General features: G+C 44.4%; 1 protein-coding gene across 4 annotated transcripts in view; it reads left to right on the top strand.

The window, feature by feature from the left end:
* Positions 1 to 23147, top strand: part of KAT8 (lysine acetyltransferase 8) — a 236767-nt gene extending 213620 nt beyond the window's left edge. For 2 of the 4 annotated variants that reach the window (XM_085618705.1, XM_085618707.1), the window contains 2 exons: positions 2653 to 2807; positions 22146 to 23147. In XM_085618705.1, the coding sequence (XP_085474831.1) occupies positions 2653 to 2807; positions 22146 to 22210 (220 nt within the window). In that variant the 3' untranslated portion in view covers positions 22211 to 23147. Of the gene's footprint in view, positions 1 to 2652; positions 2826 to 22145 lie in introns of all 4 variants that reach the window. The other 2 variants (XM_085618706.1, XM_085618703.1) reach the window with 1 other exon arrangement.
* The last annotated feature ends 3629 nt before the right edge of the window (positions 23148 to 26776 follow it).

Raw genomic sequence — 26776 nt, 5'->3', positions numbered from 1 at the left:
AGTATGCCAAAAAACACATTTTGCAGAATGTCCTTTGAATCACATGGTAGAGTGGGTAGCTCAAAATCCAGAGTTGTTCAATTAACCATTATTGTTAAACTCAGCATCTAGGGCTCATTTAAAAATGGCATCAGTTTCCTCATGCCCATTTTTTTATTCATTAGATTTTACCATTTGAATTGCTGCGTGGTTGGTACACAATGAAAGCTCATTAAACAGTAGTTCAGTTATTGTCTCTGGGTAATACACGTTTTTGGACAACCAACAAACACTATAAACCCTGTGACGAGAAGGGCCTGATGGGCGTAATGGTATAGCGTTGTAAAATGTCCAACATGGCAAGCATTTTTATTTCTCCTAATTGTTACGTTCTTTCTTTCAGCGATTAGTTGTTTGGGAAAATCATGAGTGATCTTCAAAAATTGCCATTTGCTTAATTCTGATATATAATTTTTTAGAACTGTGTAGTTTTTAGGGTTCACCCATGGTATTTATTCCTGTTTCCGCCACAGACAGTAGTGTTAAACCACAAATTATAGGAAAATGAACTACTACTTTAAAAAATGCCTTGTGGTTATGTTTTTTTGCATCTCTGCTTATTTCTGAAAGCTGTGAAGATGGTAATATCAGCACAGCAAAACTTTTTTTGATGCCATTTTAAAAAACACTTTGTGCACAACTTGAATTTTGCTATATTTGGGCTATTTTCTCCATTTCCTCCAGATAATCAACAAACTCAGGGTACCTTTGCAATCTCTTAGATGTGAGTGAAAACTATGTACATTAGGCCTGAATTTTGTTTGCGTAAAAAGTTATGAAGGCTTAAGCAAGAAGATCCCTAAACATCCCAAAACAAGAGCTCTGCATCAGGGTGGAAAGGCTTAACCGCCAGGTGTTTAAAGACAATAGGACTTTATGGGTGAATGGTTACGTTGTGTTAAATCTTGCAGACCGGAATGTTGTTAAATGGAATCTAGTAGATTAACTGTAGTAGACAATGGTTCAGGTATTTCTGCTACCCTTCCCCTCCTTGCAGGCTAGGGGGTAAAATATTCGAGGCCTCTAAGGAAGAGTTGTACATTGTTTTGCCAACTGTAATTGTATACATGTTTATAATTTTAGCATTTAGAGGCATGTGTGTACTAAAACACCTGTTTTGATCTGACCTGGCAACTTTAGTTGTCTGGCTCCTATAATTATATCAAATTTATAAATGTACTTGCATACATAAACATTCAGTTGTTCTGAGTGTTGTTCACATTATGTTTCAGCCCATTACAGCATATAACATGGGGCAAAGGGGCTGCCCATTTCAACCATTTTCTCTACTGCACTCCGAGTGCATGCATTGTGTCTAGTCACTTTAGTTTTGCATTTTCTCTTTTTTTATAGTTACCCTTTTTCTTAACTTTACGAACGATGCGATCTGTCAGCTCATTTATTGCTCATTTCCTCTGCAGTTCACTGCATCGTGCTTGACTACTGCTTTTAAATCAGGAGGCTCTCTTGAAGGGTTTTGTGCATAGCGTGTCTGTGTTTGCCGTTTCAAGGTGCCCTCAGCATTTAGAATCAACATCTCAGCCATAATGGAATTGGTACAGTAGTTACTCACACAGTCTTATTCCAAGATGGCCACTCACTGCTGTATTCAATATTTTATATGTATTCTATTCTTAATTACAAGCACATGCCCAATACATTTATGCAGAATCATCCTTTTATTCTTTAAAATTAATCTTGTATATACTTGCTGATTGTGTTTTAGGTCTCGCCTGACCCAGCGCATGCGCTGGTCTGGCGAGACTTTTTTGTGAGGGCTCAAAAAAGTGCTACCACTGTAGCCTAGAGCTACAGTGCATGTGTGCGGGCACACGCGCGCCTCACTTTCGCGGCCGCATGGCCGCTTTGATGTTTGATCGCGATCACTTTCACGGCCGCATGGCCGCTTTGATGTTCTCGGTGAGCCCGTTTTTTTTTTCCTGTTTATTACTTCTATGTAGTAATGGTGGCACCCGTGCGCCACCATTACTACAGAGCAATAATAAACATAAACAAGCATTGGCATAGCCAATAGGTCTCGCTTTTGGGACCTTATAAGTATTTAGTTATGCAACTGTTGCATGGCTAAACACTTATAAGGTCCCAAAAGCGAGACCTATTGGCTATGCCAATGCTTGTTATTTTTTTGGGGAGGGTGAGTGAATGAATCTAGGAATGAGCTGCCGGGTGGCCAAATAGATGCGTGAATGCAAACGTGAGTGACAATGCATGGATGACAATGTATTGGGGACCTAATCTCACTGGTTGCTAGACATGCACTTCCCATTATAAGCCAGGCAGTCCTATTGGCATCTGAAGTGCTTGTTTTTACTTGGGCCTGGTATTGGTGTATTTTTGATGTATAAGGGAAACTGGCACAGTCCGGTACTTTATGTCAAAGATTCTGTTAGGTTGTCTGGTTCTACAGTATCATTTTAAAGCCTTTCTAATGTATGCTGTTGCTGTGGAAAGTATAACACTGCCAAAATTGAAGCTTTGTAAAGCCACACATTCAGATGAATTATCTCCTCTGGTCAAAGTTTGTGAGTTTATGAATGCTGACTCTGTATAATCACTTAATCTAATCCATTCTATCTTTTAACCCCTTTTCAGCCAAATGACCAGCATCACACAGAACGATATAATTGGCACGCTACAATCCCTCAACATGGTGAAGTACTGGAAGGGACAGCATGTCATCTGCGTCACACCCAAACTTGTGGAGGAGCATTTGAAGAGTGCCCAGTACAAGAAGCCTCCAATCACAGGTATCAACACTAACCTGGGTCAGTATGAGAAGCTATTGATCTTGTGTACCCTTCCTTATCAATGGTGGAGGGGGCTTGGTATAAGGAGTAAGCTTGCCAGCTACCTTTGCCTAAAGAATGAGGAAGAGGCTCATCATTGATGCTTGTCTCAACTTCGTAAGTAGGACAAACTGTTTATCATGGATAGCCATGCTGCCTGGAGATGGGAAGAGCCCAATCCATATTGCTGTTGATTGCAATATCTTGAGCAATTGAGGGTGGGAGAGGTCCCCTGTCAACCCTTCACATCCTTCTATGCTGGTGAACCCGGAGATCTTCTCTTAACTTGCCGATACACGGGATTCCAGAAAAACTTCCACATAGCTCTTTAGCTCTGTTTATTAGTATGTTTTCAGTGAAACCTTAAAATGGAGTACAGTCTAACTTTTTTATTTTGTGACTAGATTTCCAGTCAAATTGACATATTGTTTAACTTCATACAACAACTTTAGTGGTAATCTCCCACTTGCTGTGATTTTTCTGGTGCTAAATTATACCAGGATGGCAACGTGAGATGCTACATCAAACCTCCAAGATCTTATTCTGAAGGCAGAAATCCCAGGGTATTATTGTTAACCTTCCCGGAAAGCCACGACCCGCCTCTGTTGAAACCAACCAGATGACCTCCACAAAATACTTAATTACAGCGGTTGTCCTTACAACTTAGAAACTGCGTTCAATTACAATTCTACTGCTACAACAAACGTCCTCCGTAGTCTTGCTATCATGCAAAGATTTCAGACAAAAGAATTTGCTCCCTTGGTACTTTAAGGACAAATACCAAAAATAAAGGAAACTTAGAAAAGTCCTTGAGGAACATACTGTAATTTGTAAACCAATGAAAACCCCAAAGAACTACAGAAAAATACTTGGATACCCTACTTTCCCCACTATATCCCCTACCCCCCAGCCCCAGCACTAGAACACTCACACAGCTGAGCATAAATCCCATGCTGAGAACATATTGGGTTTAACATTGCCAACATCTTCTCAAAGAAATCCTGAAAATCAATAGGTCTGCCCAAGCCAACACATAGAAAAATCTCAAATGGTAACCTGTTCAAGCACTGGACACCCAGTCCTTAATACATAGGATGGCATCCAGATATCCTTCATCTTATACTTTCTATCACAGTTAATAAAATACTGTGGTGCTGAAATATTTTTTACTTCTCGGTCTCCGTATAGACACTTCTAACCGCAGATTACCTCACCTTTTATATATTCCACAGAGGTCAGACTAGATCTGGAAAATGTATAAGTAGTAACCAGAAACCCTGCACACCGGTATGCGGCAATATAAGGCTCCGCTTTGATGTTTTTTGCCCAAGAAGTGTCACGTGGAACCACATATAGGTACCGCTTGCACACAATGACGTCAGTTCCTTTCTTTCTGTGCCTCCTGGAGCTTCCTCTCGTCTCTTCACAAGACCTTTATCTCAAAATTGTTCAAACTCCAGTGTGCAAGTACAACTGTCACCTCCCAATACAGGGTTTTAAACCATGTTGAGATTTTTACAAGCAAATGTCTGTGATAGATGCCCATCAGGTTTGCCTTTGAGTGGAACACGACTACAGGTGTGCATTGACTGCACCTTGACGAATCCCAAGGCCATCCTGGACTGTGAGGTGAAGCGCCCTGTCATCATGCTCTGGATTGTGAGCAGTTAAAAGGAAGGTCCTGTTCCTGAAGTCGTTCAGTGCAGAGGCCAAAATCTTCGAGTAAGTCTAGAAAACGCATTAAAAAGTCCAAGCTTCAGAGAAAGTGCAAGTGCATCAATGTGCTTGCCAATCTCAAGCTGTATCCTTTTGTAGCCAATCCTGACCTATATCCAGAGGCAACCTGACTTTCCAGGGCAGACTACACCACCACAGGTAGTCGAAGATTTCCATGAAGCCATGCTGCAGCTCTTTGGCATTCTATTGGCTCCCTCTGGGCCCCAAGGAAATACGAGGGTCTCCATCTGAGACTCCACCAGTGGGTCTGCACTTAGTGGCAGCTGGTACACGCAATAGGCTCTGCACCAGCTTGGCTGAACTAGACACCTTGACACACGCCAACCACTAGAGCATCAACACTGATGCTGTCGCTGGATGAAGTAGCCCAACCTATTGTGCTTTCCGAGTTGGCACTGCTTCAACTGAGACCGCGCCCTGATCTTCAATACTTTGCCTCTGCCTCAAGGAAGGGCTCAAAGCCTCTACAATTTATTTGGAATTCTGACAGTGATTCATATGACGCTTGGGATGGATTTGCCTAACCATATACTATGACTATTGGTATGAGTACCTTCAGTACGCCAGTGGCCTGGACACCTCGCCAGACAGTGAGCTAGTTTCACCTCCTGGCACCGCCATGGAAGAAAGTCCACCTTCGCCATGGTCGTGCAAAGGGCGGGCGAGGTTCTCTGCTTCCAGTTACCCACTGTTGTACTGAGGACCAGTGCTTAATTTGAGCTGGTGGTTTCCTGTGCTTGACACCGGCACGTAAATGGTAACACTGGTACTTACGACATTCTGCCACATGATGGCGCTGTTTGCCTAAGTTAAAGATGAGCACACAATAGTTGAATATTAATTAAACATTTAAAAGGACTAATACCTTCTGTCCAAGCCATTCTCATAGCTTTGGGGGCATGAAATAGTCTGAATTGTCACACTTGCATGAGTGTGATGTTTAGTATTTGTGTTGGTACTGCCACTGGCAATCGGTGGTGCAAGCTTCAGTAGCCTCCTGAGGAGAGGGTCCAGGTACTTCTTTTTATACAAATTAAGCCTGCTGAGGACTAAACTCACTGTGGTGTGTCAGTCGTGGCAAACAAAAGCAGCCCCTGCTTTCGTTCAATGAAGCCCTTGCAGACCCCCTTCTCAGGACGTGGGCAAAATCCTGTACCCAAATATCAGGTAAACAGGCAGCTAGTGCAATACCATCATTGGGTAACCAGGACTTTGGCTCGGTATCCACGCATGAGAGCATAGTCATGCAGGTCTTAACAAGCAAGTTCAACACTAATACATTCACTACCACAACATTATGGCCTTATTTTCTGTTAGTGACTCCTGCCTCTAAGGGGATTATACCCCTGCCCTTTAGGACTTCATTGTACAAATCTTTCTGACTGTCCCTTATGTCCCATCCTTAAGCTAACTATTCAGAGTGGTTACGACACACAAACATATTGACATATCCTGCAAGTACTGATCAAACCTACCTAGACCGCTAAAAAGGAACAGATATTGAGACCTCTTTGTTAATAACATATCATAATAATAGAAGCTTAGAAAGTAGCCTCTGTATAATACCTTTAACCATTGTTCCCTTTAACCATTTTTTTCTTTGTCTGGAAGCAGAATATTTGCGAGTGCACTTTATTCAGCTGTGTGCGAAATCAAGATTGTAATATAAATATCTGCTTTGAGGTGTACGGCCCCAGCAGTTACAACAGAGAGGGGCTGGGTTTCCCATCATCTCTGCAATATAAAGTGGCACAGCATTGTAGCACTTCAAAGCAGACATATTTCTGGTGCTGCTTTTTATTAGTAAGTATCCTTTCTTTTAAAGTACAATGGGCAGGAATAATGGTTGAAACCTAGATAGAATTTTATTGAGTTTCTTCCCCTTGGAATTAGGACATCTGTATACCTTGAAAACAAGGAGAGGGGCTCATGGAGTCCAACGGAACAGAGCACCAAAATCAACTGTAAAGTTGTAAAGATTCCCTTTGAACTTTATTTATACACATTTCTCAAGTAACCAATGTCACAACACCATCAGATCTGTCACACGCTCGGATCAACTCCACTCAATATATGAGAGACCTTATATTCAATAAGATTTATTAATGAATCAATAGTAAGATTCACAACAATAAATCATCACATAAAAAATACATCATGAAAACACATAAATGGATAACATGGTACCATACACGAGCTTAATAACATATTACAAAATACATGATTAATACAGTTAATATCTCATAAAAAAACAACAAAAGGACACCATGCGGAAGGAAAATATACAGAGGCACTCAAGTTGTGCCTTGACAGTGTTAATTTGCACCTTATGTGGACCAGATATAGCAGAGAACTGTAGTCCCTGATTTCTATAATTCTTGTCCCATATCAAATTAAACCAAACTCTCTGCGTCGACGCGTTTCGGTGGAATAAAAGGATAAAACCAGTATGTAGCTGGCCTTGATTGCACATACAGGTCGGCATATTCTATCTCTCTAGAAATGCTAAATATTTACGCTGGGACTTAACTATAGTAAAATAGAGGTCACTAGGAGCATGGATAAGGCTCGGCAATGTAAGGCAGTTGCCTGTTTAAAATAAACTCCTATTGGAACCAGCACTGCTGAAGAGCCCTTGTATACATTTCTTAGAAGTAACTTCTCAGCAGTCCACTCTTTTGATGGGACAGAGTCAACACATCCTTGCAGGGGCATTTTTTTGAGGTTCTATTTTTTCAGACATTTGCAAAGAAACAATGTGGGGCTATTAATATTGGCCAACATTTTAAAGGATTTTAAAATGCACGCTGTAGAGATATTTGAGGATTATCTATCAAGTAAATGATCATGAATTCTCTTTAGTTTATTCCAGAGCCGGTGGGGCCAAGTCGAGTGGTCCAGATTCCATATATATGCATGAATCACTTCTTTCTCTGTCTTAATTTATCAGATTGTCTGCATTCCCTCACTCCATTTACTTTTTGTGTCTTCCCATCCTTTTTCTCCCTCTCTCTCTCACTCCTTGTGCTTTGTATCCCTCACCTTGGATTCCTCTTCCCTTTCCTACTGTTACATTTGGCTTCCTCCTTCAATTCTCTCTTCCATTCAAATCACTTTACAAAATTTTCCTTTATTTCCCTTTCACACATCAACATTGTTGAAGTACATGTGGACAGTGTAAACAGAATGTATCGGCTCTGTTTGAGATGTGCATTCATTTTTTTTCTGCTCCCTCTGTCCCAACGGCAGTTGCGATATCGTGCTTGTAGACATATTTCCACATTTAGGCACATGTAATTTAGACAAAACTGCAGGTAGCATCCCTAAAGACGCATATAGATGCACATATGACAAACACTAATACGCATACATTATTTTTATTGCTATAGTTTATAAAGCACCTCCTAGCTTAAAGATAGCTGGTGTGTAAGAAAGTGCCCTCTTTTTGCATGGTTGCCCCCACTTTTTGCTAAACTGCTGATGTACTTTGACTGAGTGTGCCCATGTGCGTGGTTAAGGCTGAGTCGATCTAGTGTTCGGGAGGGCGGAGTTCGAAGGAGCGCCGCAGAGGAACAGGTAAGAGGGGTTAAGTTTCAGGGGGTGGGGGAGTTTAAGGTTAGATTTCAGGGGTTGGGGTTTAGTTTTTAGGGGGTATGGGTGTTCGGATTTATTTAAAAGGAGGATGACTTAATTTATAAGGTGTGGAGATCGTTTTAAGGAGGTGGAGGTGATCGTGACTATTTTTAGGGAGGGGGAAATTAGTTTTATGGAGGTTGAGTTTGTTTATTAAGGGGTGTGGGTGAACGTGTATGTTTTAAGGGTGTGTGGGTGATCATGTTTATTAATAGGGTGGGGGGGAATTCATTATTAGGAATGTGCCTCTTTTTCCCGCTTTCCCTCACTCCGCATGTTGTTACAACGCGGTCGTTACAATGACCGCGTTGTAACAATGCATACCATCACCCAGTAAGTCGTAACAATGACTTGCGAAGTGGGGCGCTGGGTGTTGGAATAGTATAATTTACTATTCCAACTCCAGTCTGTGCGGACAGTAGGGAAGGTGTTTGATTTTAAATCCAACACCTTCTCCCCCCCTCTCCGCAAGTTGTTGTAAGGACTTGCGGGGTAATGGTATGTGTTGTTACAACGCGGTTGATGTAATAACCGCGTTGTAACAACATGCGGGGTGACGGATGTTTACCAGTTATTAGGGTTTGTGGGTGATCGTGTTTAATTTTAGAGTGGGGGAATTAGTTTTTAGAGGGCGGGGGGTTTGGGGTTGGTATACAGGGGTTGGGGGGTTTTGGGTTAGTTTTTAGGGGTTGGGGGTTTGTGGTTAGTTTTTAGGGGTGAAGAGTATCAAGATTGTTTATACGGTGTGTTGGTAATCTTGTTTATTTTTAGGGTGGGGTAAATCGTTTTTAAGGGGTGGAGGGATTGTGGTTCTAGATGGAAAGCATTTTTTTTATCACGCATTCCTTTACCACAACAAATCGTGGTAAAGGAATGTGTGGTTAAAAGAAATCGTGGTTTAGACGAGGTCTTGGTTGCGACCTCGTTGTTAAGAAAGTCTTCGTTGGCAAACTCATAGTTCGAACATAAAACCTGTTCCTGTAAGTCGCTGTACTATACATGTTTGCAGAACTTGTTCTTCCTTCCATAGGATAACATTGCAGAACTCAAAAATTGCACTGTGTCCACTTTTTTAACTGAAAAGCATTCATATGTAAAAACTTACTTACCTGAACTATTTTTCTCTGATACCTAAACGTATATCAAGATATTTGCTTTTTTTATTAATTGGTGTGGATCACCTTCTTGAGTTGTGTGTCATTTATTGATCATTGTGTGAATTTGCACTACTCATAATAGAGCACCTTGGGACTGCTAGAGCAATCCCCTGTCACTTATAAGGGAACCCCTTGACTCTTATATCAAATTATTTATATATTACATAAAGAGCCTGCTTCCTACAAGTATGTTTAAGAATGGGGCAGGCCCACAGTTAATCTGATTGACACCAAGCAAAATTCCCAAACTTCCAATCCAGGTGCAGCTGCAGTCCATGGGCAAAGCACTGTGAAAAGATCGATCAGGGAAATTTGCCTATGCTTTTTCTCCACTGTCTCTGACCCAATACATTGTGGGGAAAATGAGACAAACATCTGTGATCCTTGTTTTGATGTCTCCAACTTGGAAGAGACAACCATGCATTTTATGATTCTGTAAGTGTTTGTACATCAACACAAATAACTACCAATCAGACCAAATCTCCTGAATCTGCATTGGGGTCAGCTTACATAGCTGAATCTTGCACCTGAGTTCATGGAGTTTGGTTACATTAAACTCCTTCGAGAGGCACACAGCTTACATGCAAAACAGAGAACCGGTATCTCTTTGTAAGATACCTGTAGTCAAGGCTTACCTGGAAAGCCTTAAGAGTGATGCTGCCAAAGATTTCGCTAGCGCCATCCTAGTACTTAAATATAGTTTTGCCAAGACTTATGGGACCTCCAACTGAGCCTCTGCACTCTTGTTGAATGCAATTCTTTTCTTGGAAGGTAGCTTCCTCATTGCCATTACATTTCTGAGAGGAGTTGGGGAACTGCACATACACACTGTGGATGAACGATGTATTCAGTTACACAGAGATAGTGTTTAAAAGAACAACCCCAGAGTTTTTTCTCAAAAGTAGATTTCCTCATGTAAACCAAAGAATTGAATTGCTCATTTTCTTCCCACACATACAGACTGGCAAAAAGAGCATCACTCGCTTCATATTAAGAGAGAACTTGTGGAGTATGTTGACAGAATTAAATGTATGTGAAATAACAAAAACAGTCTTTATTGCTTTCACAACCCCTCAAATGGGAAACCCCATGTTCTAGGCATATGAGCTGCAGATTACACACTTTTGCATAGATCGCCATCTGGTGTTGGGCCCGGATGTTTGCAGTTTGTTTTTCCTCTTGGAAAGTCTTTGGAAGTCACGAGGTCGGTGACTCCTCCCTTGGTTCGTATTGCGCATGGGCTTCGGCTCCATCCTCAGATTGTTTTTTTCCGCCATCGGGCTCGGATGTAATACTTCGCGCTCCGGTTCCGAACATTCCAGTTCGACGATCGAAGTGGAATCCTCGCTCTCCGCGGTATTGTTTAGATACTGATCTCCTACAATCACCTTCTTCTTCGACACACCTTAGATTCCAGTCATCGACGGCGGCCTTCGGGCCTATCCAGGCTCCGGTCCCGGCTGATGGAAAGAACTCCATTCAAGAAGTGCCCTCGATGTGGGTCCAAATTCCCCCACACCGATCTTCATGAGGTGTGCAACCTCTGCCTCTCCCCTGAACACGAGGCTCGAGACTGTCCCGCCTGCAAGTCTTTTAGATCCAAAAAGACTATTCGAGATCGAAGGGCCAGACGAAAAATGGCGCACTCTTCGACTTCCGTTCCAGTCGACATCTTCGGGGAAGACGTCGAAGCTCCGGGACATCAGCACACCGAAGAGGACCTCGTCAGTGCTTCCGAAGCCGACGACTCGGATGTGGAGGACATCACCCCGGCGCAGAGGGCTGTGAGTAAAATACCCCCTCCCACACCGACACCCAAAAAGGCTTCGGTCACGCCTTCGCCTCCGGGCCTAGGCAAGACCAAAGACACTGCTTCGAACACCCCACCTTCGGGCCCGGTGAAGAAGCCAAGTAAGCCTTCCGGCGGCTCGGGCTCGAGCCAGCCTGCCAGCGGTGCCGAAAAACACCCTTCGGCACCGAAGAAGAAACCGGCCTCTACCTCGACACCGAGCTCCGCACCAAAGCCCTCGGTGTCCAAACCCAGCCTCTCGGTGCCGACCAAACATCATAAGGCCCTCGGCACCGACACTCCCGCGCCGAAGCCTGTCTCGGCACCGAACAATAAATCGGAGGTTCCAAAAAAGCACGGCACAGACAAGCCTAAAAAGCCATCGGCCCCGAAAACGTCGGCGCCGACCGAGCAACCAGTGTCGCAAGAACTTATTACACCGGATCCTTTGCAAAAGACACTTACCAAGGATCCAAAAACTGGACATTTGACACTGTCTTCTAAAAAGAGACATTTGGACAAACCAGCTCCACCTCCAAAGAGGAAGGACTGTGCTACCTCCCCTTTCAGAGTGCCTTCCCCACCTCCTCCACCCTCTCCACCTCCGCCCCCTCCACCTTCTCCACCCCTGCCTCATCGCTCTCCGACCCCGTCTCCATACCATGATGATCAGGGGGACCCATACTACGACCCAGCAGATGTGCCACAAGACCCCACCCCTACAGGATCCCCAGACCCCTGGGATGATTATAATAATCCAGACATTCCAGATGTCCCACAAGATGACCTTTATCCATCCAGGCCATCTCCACCAAAAGACTCACTAGGTTTTCACCACCTACTTCAGAGGGCGGCACATTATCACGGGGTAGAGCTACACACTGACCCAGTAGAGAAGGTTTCCTCTTAGACACCTTTGATACTGCACCTAGGTCTACTGCTATACTACCTATGCTCAAAGGGGTAATAAAACATGCGCCAGAGGTTTTTAAAGACCCAGTCAGGGCTAGGGTCCTAAACCCACACATAGAGAAAAAGTATAAAGCTGCCCCCACAGATCCTGCCTACATCAAAGGGCCGGCGCCACTGGATTCCCTAGTGGTATCCACTGCAAGAAAGAGATCAAATTCCCAGGCGTCAGGCGAAGCACCACCGCCTGACAAATAGTCAAAGCTCCTGGACGCGTCAGGAAAACGCACTGCGTCACTGGCAGCCAATATATGGCGTATCGCCAACACTCAAGCGCTATTGGCCAGATACGACAGAGCGCATTATGATGAACTAGAAACCATCATGCACCATCTCCCATAAAAATATAAGAATAGGGCCAATGAATTAATTCAAGAGGGTAAGACCATAACTAATACCTCTATACGCTGTGCCTTAGACGCAGCAAACACAGCCTCCAGGGCCATTAACACCAGTGTCCTCCTCCGTCGACACGCTTGGCTGAGAGTTTCAGGCTTTAAACCTGAGGTACAAGCCTCCATATTAAACCATCCATTTGATCAAGAACATTTATTCGGTCCAAAGATAGATGAGGCCCTCGAGAAGATGAAGAAAGACACAGATACGGCGAAATCTATGGGAGCCCTACAGTCACACCCTCCTAGGCGCTCCTTTTTCCGCTCTTCCTTTCGGGGCACGGGCAGAGGCTACTCCTCAGATAGCGCGTCCACGTCCTACAAATCCCCTCCTCAGCCCACCTTCACAAAAGGTTATCAAAGAGGCGGATATAGAGGCAATAACAATAAAGGCAGAGGCAAAACAAATACCGCCCGCTCTGCCACACCGCCTACCCAATGACTTTCCCCTGCTCCCTCCAGACCATCCCACTCCGGTCGGGGGCAGACTACAAAATTTCCTTTACGTCTGGGAGTCCATCACATCAGACAAATGGGTGACCCAAATTATTCATTCAGGGTACTGCCTAGAACTCACATCTACCCCCCCCCCGCCCAACATTCCACCCAGGCAACGCCCAATGTCACAAGAACATTCCACGTTACTAAAACAGGAGGTAATCTCCCTCCTACAAAAACACGCAATAGAACAGGTCCCCCACGATCAGCAAAATGTAGGGGTCTACTCCCTATATTTTCTGATACCAAAAAGAGACGAGACTCTACGACCTATCTTAGATCTCGGGCCTCTAAACAAATACATACATTCGGACCATTTTCACATGGTAACACTTCAGCAGGTACTTCCTCTCCTCTCCCAGAACGACTTTCTCACCACACTGGACTTGAAAGACGCATACTTTCACATTCCGGTACACCATGTCCACAGAAAGTACCTCAGATTCCTAGTGGACGGGCAACACTACCAGTTCAAGGTGCTCCCATTCGGGGTCACAACAGCACCACGGGTATTCACCAAGTGCCTAGCGGTAGTGGCGGCACATCTCAGAAGACAGCACATTCACGTCTTCTCGTATCTGGACGACTGGCAGATAAAAGCTGCGTCCTACAGCCAATGTGTACACCACACCGCCACTACAATCCAACTACTTCACCAACTAGGCTTCACGGTGAACCACCAAAAGTCCCAGCTAACACCATCCCACATAAAGCAATACCTCGGTGCCACCATAGACACCTCAAAAGCCATAGCCTACCCCAATCCGGCCAGGATTGCAGGTATTCAGGCTTTGCGTCAAAAATTCATACTTCAACACTCCCTCCCAGCAAGAGTAATTATGCAACGGATAGGGATGATGGCCTCTTGCATTTTCATAGTGCCTCATGCAAGACTCCAGATGCGTCCACTCCAAGAGTGCTTAGCGCGCCAATGGAACCAGGCCCAGGGGCAGCTGACAGATCTGGTGTTGGTAGACGGTCGCACCCATCGCTCTCTGCAGTGGTGGAACACCACAAATCTTTCCAGAGGTCGACCGTTCCTGGACCCGGTTCCACAAATAATCCTGACAACAGATGCATCTCTCTCCGGCTGGGGAGCTCATCTACTACACCTCACAGTGCAGGGCACATGGACGCCGCAACAAAAGTTACTCCACATCAATCATCTGGAGTTACTGGCAATCTTTCTAGCCCTAAAATCCTTTCACACACAGATTTTAGGCAAGGCAGTCCTTATCCGCACAGACAACATGACCACCATGTACTACATCCAAAAACAAGGCAGCACACACTCTCCACAGCTCTCTCAACTAGCACAGAGCATATGGAGATGGGCAATTCCACACAAAATCTTTCTCCTAGCCCAGCATGTCCCAGGAGTCCAAAACACCATGGCAGATCTGCTCAGCAGACAGACGCAGCAGATCCACGAGTGGGAACTTCACCGGCAGGTTATTCACCCGTTCTTTCAGATGTGGGGGCATCCACAGATAGACCTATTCGCCACCCACGAAAACAAAAAATGGCCAAGCTTCGCCGCCAGATACCCACACCCATTGTCCAAAGGCAATGCGATATGGATGAACTGGTCAGGCAAATTTGCATACGCCTTTCCACCTCTTCCACTAATTCCATTAGTGGTGCAAAAGCTACAACAGCACTCCCTCACACTCATTCTAGTAGCTCCAACATGGGCCAGACAGCCGTGGTACACCACGCTGCTGGAACTCTCACTAGTGCCACACCAAACATTTCACCTCTCACCATGCCTCCTAACCCAGAACCATGGAGAGATCAGACACCCAGACCCAGCTCTGCTCAACCTTGCGATCTGGCTCCTGAGATCCTAGAATTCGGATACCTTAACCTTCCCCCCGATTCTATGAACGTTATCAGAGAGGCTAGACACCCTACCACTAGAGCCTGCTACGCTGAAAAGTGGAAAAAAAATTGTTGTTTATTGCCATAACAACACAATCAACCCTCTAGACGCATCCATAAAGCACATCATATGCTACTTACTACATCTACAAAGATGTAACCTAGCATATACATCCATTCGGCTACACCTCGCAGCAATTGCCGATTACCTACAAAACAGACAGCACCTATCACTTTTCAGAGTGCCTGCCATTAAAGCCTTCATGGAAGGCCTAAAACGAATAATTCCCCCCAGAGTGCCACAATCACCTGTGTGGAACTTAAATATAGTGCTCACAAGGCTAATGGGACCGCCTTTCGAACCTTTGCATAAATGCGAACTGCAATTCCTCACCTGGAAAACAGCTTTCCTTGTAGCCATCACCTCCCTTAGAAGGGTCAGTGAAATACAAGCACTTACTATACAAGAACCTTTTCTCCAAATGCACCCCAACAAGGTTCTCCTCCGTACCAACCCAAAATTCCTACCCAAAGTCATCTCACCCTTTCATCTAAACCAATCAGTAGAATTACCGGGTTTTTTCTCGCAACCTCAAACTGTTGCAGAAAGGGCTCTACACACACTGGATGTTAAAAGGGCCTTACTTTACTATATCCAGAGAACACAACCTTTCAGAAAGACAAAGCAACTGTTAGTCTCTTTCACTCCACCTCATAAAGGCAACCCCATCTCTAAATCAGGGATAGCTAGGTGGATTGTAAAATGCATACAGATTTGCTACCACAAAGCAAAACGCACTCTATCTGTTCCCCCTAAAGCCCACTCTACAAGAAAGATAGGGGCTTCTAAGGCTTTTCTAGGGAACATCCCATTAGATGATATCTGCAAGGCAGCTACATGGTCAACACCGCACACTTTCACTAAACATTACTGTGTAGATGTGCAAACCAAGCAACAAGCTAGTGTGGGCCAGGCTGTACTAAAAACACTATTTCAAACCACTGCAACAGATACCGGTGGATGCCGCTAAGGTTGGGAACTGCTATATAGTCTATGCAAAAGTGTGTAATCTGCAGCTCATATGCCTCGAACGGAATATGCTACTTACCAGTATGCATCTGTTCTTGGCATGTAGAGCTGCAGACCTACACACGCCCACCGGCCTCCCCGGCTACCTGTATCTGTTCCAGTCTATCTTATTTAGATACAACACACATGGGTTTTTTCACTGTTATTACTACGCTCCATCTTTCCCTGCTGGCGAAAAACAATCTGAGGATGGAGCCGAAGCCCATGCGCAATACGAACCAAGGGAGGAGTCACCGACCTCGTGACTTCCAAAGACTTTCCAAGAGGAAAAACAAACTGCAAACATCCGGGCCCAACACCAGATGGCGATCTATGCAAAAGTGTGTAGATCTGCAGTTCTACATGCCAAGAACAGATGCATACTGGTAAGTAGCATATTCCTTATCTACCTAAAAAGGGCTATAAATGGCCGTGTTTCAGTTTAAAAAATATTTCCAACTGTAGTAACGTAGTCACTAATTTAAAGTGACTAGAAATCAGTCACAAACGTGTTTTTAGAAGGAAAAATTAAGGGAATCCGTGCCAATAATAGCATATAGGCTGCACAGCTGTAGCATTAAAACTGGCACTGTGCCTTTAAAGGCTTCACCTATTATTCAGTGTCCCATCATGCACTGAGGTGACGGGTCAGGTCATTTTTTACGGAGATCAAGATCATGGGCATGGAATAGAAACGTCTGATTTAAACTCATGCCTGGAGAGGTGGGACGGTTTCCTGTGACTATGAGGAATCCCTTGAAGGGAACTAGGACTACAGGTATATAACTTCTTTTCCAGTGGCTCCTCATCAATAGTCATAGGCACTAAATAGAATAGCAAGCTTATCCCAAGTCAAGAATTGCTGGCAAGTAGAAAAAAAGCAGAATTATTTCCGCATTTGCCCAGAAAGATTTCTCGGAGGCGTGACCCTCTTAGGCATCTACTCTTGCATCTGAATCCAAACACTGTCTGATAAAGGTTATGTATCGATCTCCATGTAACAGCGTTACATAGCTCTAAAAGGGGTACTTTTCTTATCAGAGTCATTGCGCTGCTTTTTCCTTAGGTGAATGAGGTTTAGGTTTACTAGTGAGGGATGGCTTCACTGACTGAGAACAGAACAATTGCAACAAACAATGCACCTAGAAATAGCCAATCTCAAAACCTGACAGTGATGCCGCATATCACCAACATTCCAACTTCTGCATCTTACCAGCTGTTTTAGGATGCCTAAAACCATGATTCATTCCACAGACAGTGAAGCTCTAGTACTCACATTTTGGCAGTAGCATTACTAGTTGATTTACGTACATCTTTTCTGGCGCCACTAAAACTTTCAATTTGCATCTACATTTGGTACCCCAGATAACTGAAGAGCAAAATGTACACCACATGAGGATCAAAAGACAATAAAGCAATCCTGTTTTCTCGAATTCTGCAGGTTTTAAAAACAACACAGAATCAGGTCTTCCCCTGCCTAGTACCAAGAATCTAGAACCAGCTAACTGAAGAGCTGCTTGAGATATATGGCAAATCTTGTATTTTTGAAGTCCTAAAAACTCACCTCGGCGCAATGACAGTTCTTGACGACGCCGGTAGGCGGTTCCGGTTCGATGTCGGCGGCCTCGGCTCGATGTCGACCTCCGGTTCGATGACGTTGGGCAGTCTTGGCTTGATGTCGACTTCGGGCGGCTCCGGTTCGATGACGTCGGGCGGCCTTGGCTCTATGTCGACTCCCGGCGGCTCCGGAGTGCGATCTCCACTCTCGACCTCCGGTGCTCCTTTCCTCAGGTTCCGGCGACTCCGGAGTGCGACCTCCACTCCCGACCTCCGGCACGATTCTCTTCAGGTTCCGGCGACTCCGGAGTGCGATCTCCACTCCCGACCTCCGGCACACTTCACCTCGGTCTCCGGCGACTCAGGAGGGCGGACTTCACTCCCCCGTCGACGCCGCACACTCGACCTCGGGTGACTTCCTCCTCGACCTCTGGTACTCTCCACGACCTCCGTCGGCACCCTCTCTCGACCTCTGGCGGCTCCGGGTACGACGTCTGCTTTCCAGTCAGCGCCGCTTCTTCTCCTCCGGCCCCAGGTCTCTAGGCTTCTCGGCGTCGGACTCCAGGAAGATACCAATAGACAGGTCAGGAACTTGCTGTTCTTTACTTCCAAGGCCTGTTCCGGCTGTTCAGGTCCTTGAGTTGGTTCTTCTTGACTTTATCCCACACAGGGCTCCAGGCTGGGCTCAGTCAGTAGGGACTAGTATCAAGGGTGGGTTTCTGGACCCCACTCCAGGCACAAGTTTCCACCCCTGCTGCCTCACTCCTTCCTCCTTCAGTGTTGTGCTGCTCTCTCTTCACCAGTCAGGTGCCAACTGCCAACTCCAACTGCCAACCTGGAGATGCCTTCCCAACATTCTAAACCTGCCTCACACTGTCACAGGGTTCTGGAATGTTCTGGAAGGTGCTGGTAGGTTCCAGTGATGTCACAGGTGACAATGGGTGGCCACCATTTTGTGCTCCAGGCCCTCAGACAGAAGTTCCAGGGGTAGATAAAATGGCTCCCTGAATCTGCATCAACACTAAAAAATCTGGTGGTTCCCAAAAAGGAAAAATTCTAACAGGGTTTGAGGCAAAAGTGGGACAAAATAAATAATGATGAGGAGGGACCACCCAAAGGGCTGACAGGTCTAACAGCCCTAAAATCCTTTCAGACACAAATTTTGGGCAAAGCAGTCCTGATCCGCACAGACAACATGACAGCCATGTATTATATTAAAAAACAAGGCGGCACACACTCTCCACAGCCCTCTCAATTAGCACAGAGCTTATGGAGATGGGCCATACCCCGGAAAATCTTTCTCCTAGCCCAACATGTCCCAGGAGTACAAAACACTATAGCAGATCTACTCAGCAGACAAACACAACAACTCCACGATTGGGAACTTCACCCGCAAGTTCTTCACCCATACTTTCAAATGTGGGGGCATCCACAGATAGACCTCTTCGCCACCCACGAAAACAAAAAATGGCCAAGCTTCGCCGCCAGATACCCACACCCATTTGTCCAAAGGCAATGCGATATGGATGAACTGGTCAGGCAGATTTGCGTACGCTTTTCCGCCTCTCCCACTCATTCCACTAGTAGTGCGCAAACTCCAACAGCACTCCCTCATACTAATATTAGTAGCGCCAACTTGGGCCAGACAACTGTGGTACACCACACTGCTGAAACTATCGGTAGTACCGCATCAAAAATTACACCTCTCTCCACACCTCTTAACCCAGAACCATGGAGAGATCAGACACCCGGACCCAGCTCCGCTCAACCTTGCGATCTAGCTCCTGAAATCCTAGAATTCGGGTACCTAAATCTTCCCCCTGACTGTATGAACGTCATCAAAGAAGCTAGGCTCCCTACCACTAGAGCGTGCTATGCCGCCAAGTGGAAACGTTTTGTTATCTATTGTCATAACAACACCATCAATCCACTAGATGTGTCCATTCAACACATCATAGGCTACTTACTCCACCTACAAAGATGCAGCCTAGCCTATATGTCCATTCGACTACACCTAGCAGCCATAGCAGCTTACCTACAAAACAGGCATCATCTCTCATTCTTCAGAGTACCTGCCATTAAAGCCTTCATGGAAGGCCTTAAAAGGATAATTCCCCCCAGAGTGCCACCCTCACCTGTGTGGAACCTAAATATCGTTCTCACCAGACTAATGGGACCTCCTTTTGAACCCCTACACAAATGTGAACTTCAATTCTTAACATGGAAAACCGCTTTTCTTGTAGCCATCACTTCCCTCAGAAGGGTCAGTGAGATACAAGCATTTACTATTCAAGAACCTTTTCTACAAATGCACCATAATAAGGTGGTCCTCCGAACCAACCCAAAATTCCTCCCCAAAGTAATTTCTCCTTTTCACCTAAACCAATCTGTAGAACTACCAGTATTCTTCTTGCAACCACAGACCGTTGCAGAAAGAGCTCTTCACACACTAGATGTCAAACGAGCCTTACTCTATTACATCGAGAGAACACAACCTTTCCGTAAGACCAAACAACTGTTCGTCTCTTTCTCTCCACCACACAAAGGCAACCCCATCTCCAAGTCGGGGATAGCTAGGTGGATTGTTAAATGTATTCAAATTTGCTACCATAAAGCAAAACAAACGCTATCCGTTCCCCCTAAAGCCCATTCTACACGTAAAATAGGGGCTTCAATGGCTTTTCTAGGGAACATCCCATTTGATGATATCTGCAAAGCAGCTACATGGTCAACACCGCACACTTTCACTAAACACTATTGTGTAGATGTGGAAACTAAGCAAGAAGCTAGTGTGGGCCAGGCTGTACTCAAAACATTATTTCAAACCACTGCAACAGATACGGGTGGTCGCCGCTAACGGTGGGTACTGCTATATAATCTATGCACAAGTGTGTAATCTGCAGCTCATATGCCTCAAACGGAATATGCTACTTACCAGTATGCATCTGTTCTTGGCATGTAGAGCTGCAGATCTACACACGCCCACCCGCCTCCCCGGCTACCTGTATCTGTTCCAGCTTATCTTATTTAGATAACACACACATAGGCATCTTCGCTGTTACTACGCTCCATCTTTCCCTGCTGGTGAAAAACAATCTGAGGATGGAGCCGAAGTCCATGCGCAATACGATCCAAGGGAGGAGTCACCGAACTCGTGACTTCCAAAGACTTTCCAAGAGGAAAAACAGACTGCAAACATCCGGGCCCAACACCAGATGGCGATCTATGCACAAGTGTGTAGATCTGCAGCTCTACATGCCAAGAACAGATGCATACTGGTAAGTAGCATATTCCTTCCCGGATCTGCCTCCAGCTTCTGAAGCTCCCTACCCCCTTTCATCACAGATTTACCTCACTTACTTTCAGGAAACTACTGAAAACCCTTCTGTTCCACCTTCCCCTCAATTAACCTTATTCCTACTGGTTGATAGCCTCTTCCTCCTCCTCCTTTCTCTTAGTTTTCTAACCCCCACTCCCTAAAAATGTCTTCCTCATTGGATTACCTGGTAGTATGTAAAGCACTCTTGCTGTACAGTTGTGCCATAAAATACTACAAATAGTTGGCAGTTGCATTAGAAACATTGTTCTACAGGCAAATGATTTATTGCTGTTTAGAAACTTGGGCTGATCTTTCTACAAGTCCAATTACTGAAATTGCAGGAGATGTTGCAGGTTCTGAATAAATTATTTCAAATCCTCTCCGAGCACACACAAATTAATAGATGGTCAATAACAGTTTCAGAGTCTCAACTATTCTAGTCCACTTTTAATCTTTAGACATCCGTTCAGGGACATAATTCAATCCATATTCAATTTTCATCAATACAGCTTCATCAGCAGTATGGCTTTAGTTCATCAACAGTGCAGCTTGATATTGTCGATTTATAAGCAATGCAGTTTCCTACAGCCAACACGTGTTTCGTCGTATGTTATCTCACACCGCAACTTCTTCAGGGCTGTAATTCCAAATACACAGTGTCACAAGAGTTGTCTCAAATCTCGAGACAAAACCGACACCCACCAGTGTATCATGCAAAGCAGAGTTTCCTACAATAAAGAGAAAACTCCAGATAGTGCAATTGTGATTGAAAGAGAGAGAACCGTCACCCAACATAGTGGCAGTCTATGTATAAATTGTTAGAGGAGTTGCCCAAAAACCTTTTCATAGCGGCCCATCCAGGCTCTAAGCATTTGCATTTACTTGCTCAAAGGTACGGGATGAACTTTGATGACCCTCAGCAGCATAATATCAGCTAGAACTGCTGAATTGTTTAACAGTGTGATTAAGGAATCGGAATAAATAGGATTGGTGTGGTCTACTTTGATTCTAGCCACACCTTCGATTCTTCTAGTTATATAATCATGGACAGATTTTGAAACCTTTAATCTAAGTCTCCACAGGGTTCACACTTCCAAGAGAGGGTTGATGACCGTGTCTTCTCCCAAGGATTAGCATTAGGGGGTCATCCAATCATATAAATTGTTTTGTCATGGATTTTTTACATTTTCTGAGCTTTTTCATTGTTACACCACTCTGTTTGTCGTATAATGTTCTACTCTCTGAACAACAAACTTCAAAACTGTATTCTTTTTCTACCCCACTCATCTCCTCAGTGGACTCCGTCAGCTTGAAATGGGCCCCACCTAAACACAAGCTTCCTAAGCTGTCCAAGAAGTGAGGACAGCACTGAACCGAGTGCTAAGTGAGTTAGCTGCATAGTGGTTCACACCAGAGATCTTCAGACCCATTGCATCTGAATGGGAATTGACGCATTTTGTGGGCTGCAAGACCGGATGGCTGCGTTGGCTGAAGCAAGGCTTTGTTCATCGTCATCATCCCAGCCAAACGAACCTGCTAACACGGAAGCTGACCCTACCAGAGCTACGCTTGACTGAGTTTGAACTCTTCCTTTTTGTCTCAAGTTTTTTACTAATAAAAAAAACTATAGGAAGGGAATCAGACAATGTCAACAACACTCTTCCCTTTTCTTGATAGTGTTGGTTACAAGAAAGAGAAGTTTACCATGGATTTTCACAGAAATATGTTTGTTGAAACATGACTGTAGGAAGACCATATGCAAGGTATGAATGTGTAAAAAGACAAGAATCTTCCTAGCATGTTAATGAGGATACCATTCAACTTAACTTGAGCTGCATTAAATTGCTACCGAAAATAAACTGTACTCTGTCCCCCAAGCTACCAACCCCCCAGCAACCATGCAAGACTGTTTGAAAAGAATTTGGTGCCTCAATTCTTGTCAGAGGTTCATTATGAAATGTTTACCGTGCTGGGCCTTGAACTGTATATTTCATACCTTATTTCAAAACCATTGGCACATCTATTTTGTGATGGGAGTTTGTGTCTGATGGTAACCTTTTAAGTATGTTTCACGTTCATCTGTGTCCACCTCCCCTTTTCCATACAGTGTGATATCAGAAATTACTTAAAACATCTTACACCCCACCTACTGTTTCGACCACAACCTTGTCATCTAATACGAACAAGCAGGCATTTGTTTGAACCTATATAAATATTTATTGGTGTGGTTGCCATATATTGTTTGTTACTTTAAAAAAATGTATTTTTCATTAAAAAAAAGGTTCTTAAAACTTTGATTGTATTGGTCATTGCCCATTTTTTTTTTTTTATCTGTTACTTGGGAAGTATATACAGACACTGGTTGACAATTTGTTTGAATTACTACGTTACAGCTATTTGCTAAGTGCTACATCCACCCCAGGGTTTCTGTGCATCGAAAGCCTTACTCATTAATAAATAAAGAGATGTTATAAGTCTTTTCTTTATTCAGAGGTGAAAGGATATCTATCTCAATTCAAAGGGGCGGGGCGTGTTCCCACTTTGTGATTCCAACAAAGTAAAGGATTTACTGTCAGCTAACGTTTTTCTACATCTGGGTACTTACAGAAGTTGTGCTTGTGAAGAAACTGAGATAGCAAGAAGGATATTACTGGTTAAATCTGTAAGAAAGTGAGGCACAATAAAATAACCACTTATGAACAAGAGACTTGAAAAGAATGCTCTTGTGTTCAAGGGAGCCAGTGAAGGTTTTCAAGGATATGCTTGATGACATATATTGTCAGGTTTGACCAGTGGCTCTGGTGGCCTGATTTTAAATAGATTGAAATCACATTAATTGTTATTTGAAGTGGCATATTAAAGTGAGCTACAGTAGTCCAGTCGTGAGCTTGTTGTACCAACCACCATAATTTCTGGCATTAAGTGATATTAAAGGGGTCAGAGCTTACGTAAAAACAAAGAGCAAATTGACACTACAGAGGAGATCTGGACATTCATGCACGCTACAACTTTTTACATAGGAGTTGGCCTCAGGACAAGGGCCCAAAGAAGTGTGAGTTAACAGCACACCAGCATGCAATGTCTTAGCCTGTAATGAGAAACTCCATAATCTGATAGACACTTCTAGCCACAGATTCCTTAACTTTGAATTCTCCCCAGGCGCCAGTCTGGATCCTGAAAAAATTTCAGCAGTATCTTTGCATGCCAGGGGGGCAGCATCATAAGGCACCGCAGTGACGTCGTCTCCGGACATGACGTCAGTGGAGCCATATAAGTCTCTTCCGCTGCGCGGACGGCAGTTTCTTCTGTGAAACTTTCTGCGCCAGAATGCGGAGCCACCATAGAAACTGGTCGTGGAAACAGTGTGGCAACAGAATATCAAGATTCTCTTAAAAACATCATTAGAAAAATAAAACATGGAATGGTATGAAAGTACCAGACACGGATTTTAGGGAAAATCCCAATAAAAACAACTCCACACAGGGCTACATGTACTTCTGTGCCCTAGTGAACAACACCCCTATGAGGGAAGAGACCATACCCCCTATGCACCATACATCAATGGTCATGAATGACATGGCAATAGTCCAACAGGACCTACAATGACAGCAATAAGCTGTCCGTTAACTTACTCCATCACTTGATATATTGATAATACCAGCGTCAAGGTATGGCGTTACCAAGAAACCTTTCATAGAAAGAGCAATAAGTTAATACTACTCACTGGTGTGACCACCAGTGAGCAAGAGAGAACACACCCATACTGCCAACACAACATATTAAAAAATGGACGGTATTGAACCTCCAAACAGACGTCAAGTGGCCAGGTCAAGCATCTTGTTTAACCCTAACATAGATTGAGACAGTGATCACTGGTATATAATAAGCCCAGTACTGAAAAGGGTATAACCCTTACCTCAAGAACCATTTGCAGAGCGGGGAAGATGGGCACAGCGTTAAGGAATCTGTGGCTAGACTGTCTCTCTACTAGATATAGTGTTTCCGAAGGTAATAACATTTACATCTGATAGAGACATCCAGCCACAGATTCCTTAACTTTGAATTAAATACCATAGCTATACCCCAATGGAGGAGGGTCTGCGATCTAGTCCTATAAAAGTTCTCTAAGAGAACTAAATGGTCAAAATAACGACCGACCAAGTGTACATAGGAAAAGCAGAACCAGGACTTAGTTCCTAACAGAATCCATGTTTACTGTCATCGAACAGATAAATTAAAAGAACCTTAGCTGTACCGAGAGAATCGGCCCATGAAGTAATAAAGGGAGGGGGAAGAAACCCCCTGAAAATTCTGTCTTAGAACAGACATGAACTCCTGTCCCTCAAAGGGGAAAAGAAAGCACACTGACCAAAAAGGGTCAGCAGCATAACAAAGTTCTATAATCTGCATTGTTTGTGAGAACATTAACTATAAAAAGATCTGTCCTGATGAAATCCTAAAACAGGACTTTCAGAAGTCATTTCCCCAGAGAAAAGATGAACGACAATACCTCCTTGGTATAAAATAATTCATGCACAGAATGTATAACATCTTGCCACAAGATGCACATAGAGACACAAAAAATATGTACAAACCCAGAGGGCATAAGGCACACTGTTAAGCAGTACTCCTGCGCACTGATAGGTGATGCCACGCAGCTCTGCATCAACGTTCCTCCTCTCCGGACGGGACATATGGTGCCCTATATAGGCGCTACACATGCTTGATGGCATCAGTTCCTTTCTTTCCGTGCCAACAGATGGAGATCCAGAACTACTCCTTGTCTCTCAAAAGTATTCTTTCGATTTTTCTAAAAGTTTTTGTGTGCAAGGCAAATTGTCAGAACTCCAATCTATAGGTTTTAAACCTTGTGGGGAATGTTGCAAACAGATGTCTGTGACAGACCTCCACATGGTTTATCTATTGTGCCTTGGGTCGGACTACAACTCTCAAGGCTTGCAGTAACTACTCCTTGATGTACCCCAAGACCATCGGGGATTGTGAAGTGAAGCAGTTTGTGGCAAAGCACTGCAAGACTCAATATCTTGACAAGTCAGTTTCCAAAGGACGACCATGCTCCCAAGGTCATTACCGCAACAGATTGTTTTTGTGGTCCAACTCCTCAGGTAAGTCAAAGAAAAAACACAAGTCTGAGCAGGAATGTGCCCCATCTCGACAGTCTTGATACCTGAGACTGCATGAGGGCATCACATGGTCTTGCTCCCAAAGCCATTCCTCTTTGGAGTAAAGCCTGACCCTTGTCCCACAGCAACCTGAATTTCCAAGGCTGTCTGTGTAGGCCATGCTGTGGCTTCTTAGCATGTTACTAGCTCCCGCTGGTTCACCCGTGGACCCCAAGAAGCCAAAAGGTCTCCCAACTGGTTTTCCTCCAGCAGATCCACCCGTTGGGCCCTCTGGGTTTGTTCTGGGTTCCGTACCGATCTTCATATCGGTTCCCTTTCCAGCGCCACAACCCACGCCACAGCATGATCTTCTGATGCCAGTACCATCAACTCCGGATGATGAAGGCCAACCCATTTGCTGCCTGACCCAACCTCGACAGAGGCATAACACTACTTTGACTGAATTGCAGACATTTAACCATCCTTCTAATTCCGGTACAGTACCCTTGCCCTCTGTAACAGCTCATGTCCTAAATTTATCGGCCCAGATTCCGATAATGGCGGCAATGATGCTAGGTACAAGTTTGCCTAGCCCTATCACAAATCTAATTGGTATGATGATCTCTAGGACACCAGTAGTCTGGATACTTCCCCAGACACTGGATTGGTTTCACCTCGCCCACGTTTTCATTTGTTTTCTTTCAGCTCTGCAGGTCAGCAAAGGACACACCTGCAGACAGTCTCTAACTCGTTTTGTCCTGTCCAGCAGGGTGCCACTGGAGGTCAACTAGATAAAGAAAAGG

This window comes from Triturus cristatus, chromosome 7, assembly GCF_964204655.1.
Source record: "Triturus cristatus chromosome 7, aTriCri1.1, whole genome shotgun sequence".
NCBI lineage: Eukaryota > Metazoa > Chordata > Amphibia > Caudata > Salamandridae > Triturus > Triturus cristatus.
The sequence above is the reverse complement of the archived record's forward strand: the minus strand, read 5'-3'. Positions and strand labels throughout refer to the sequence as shown.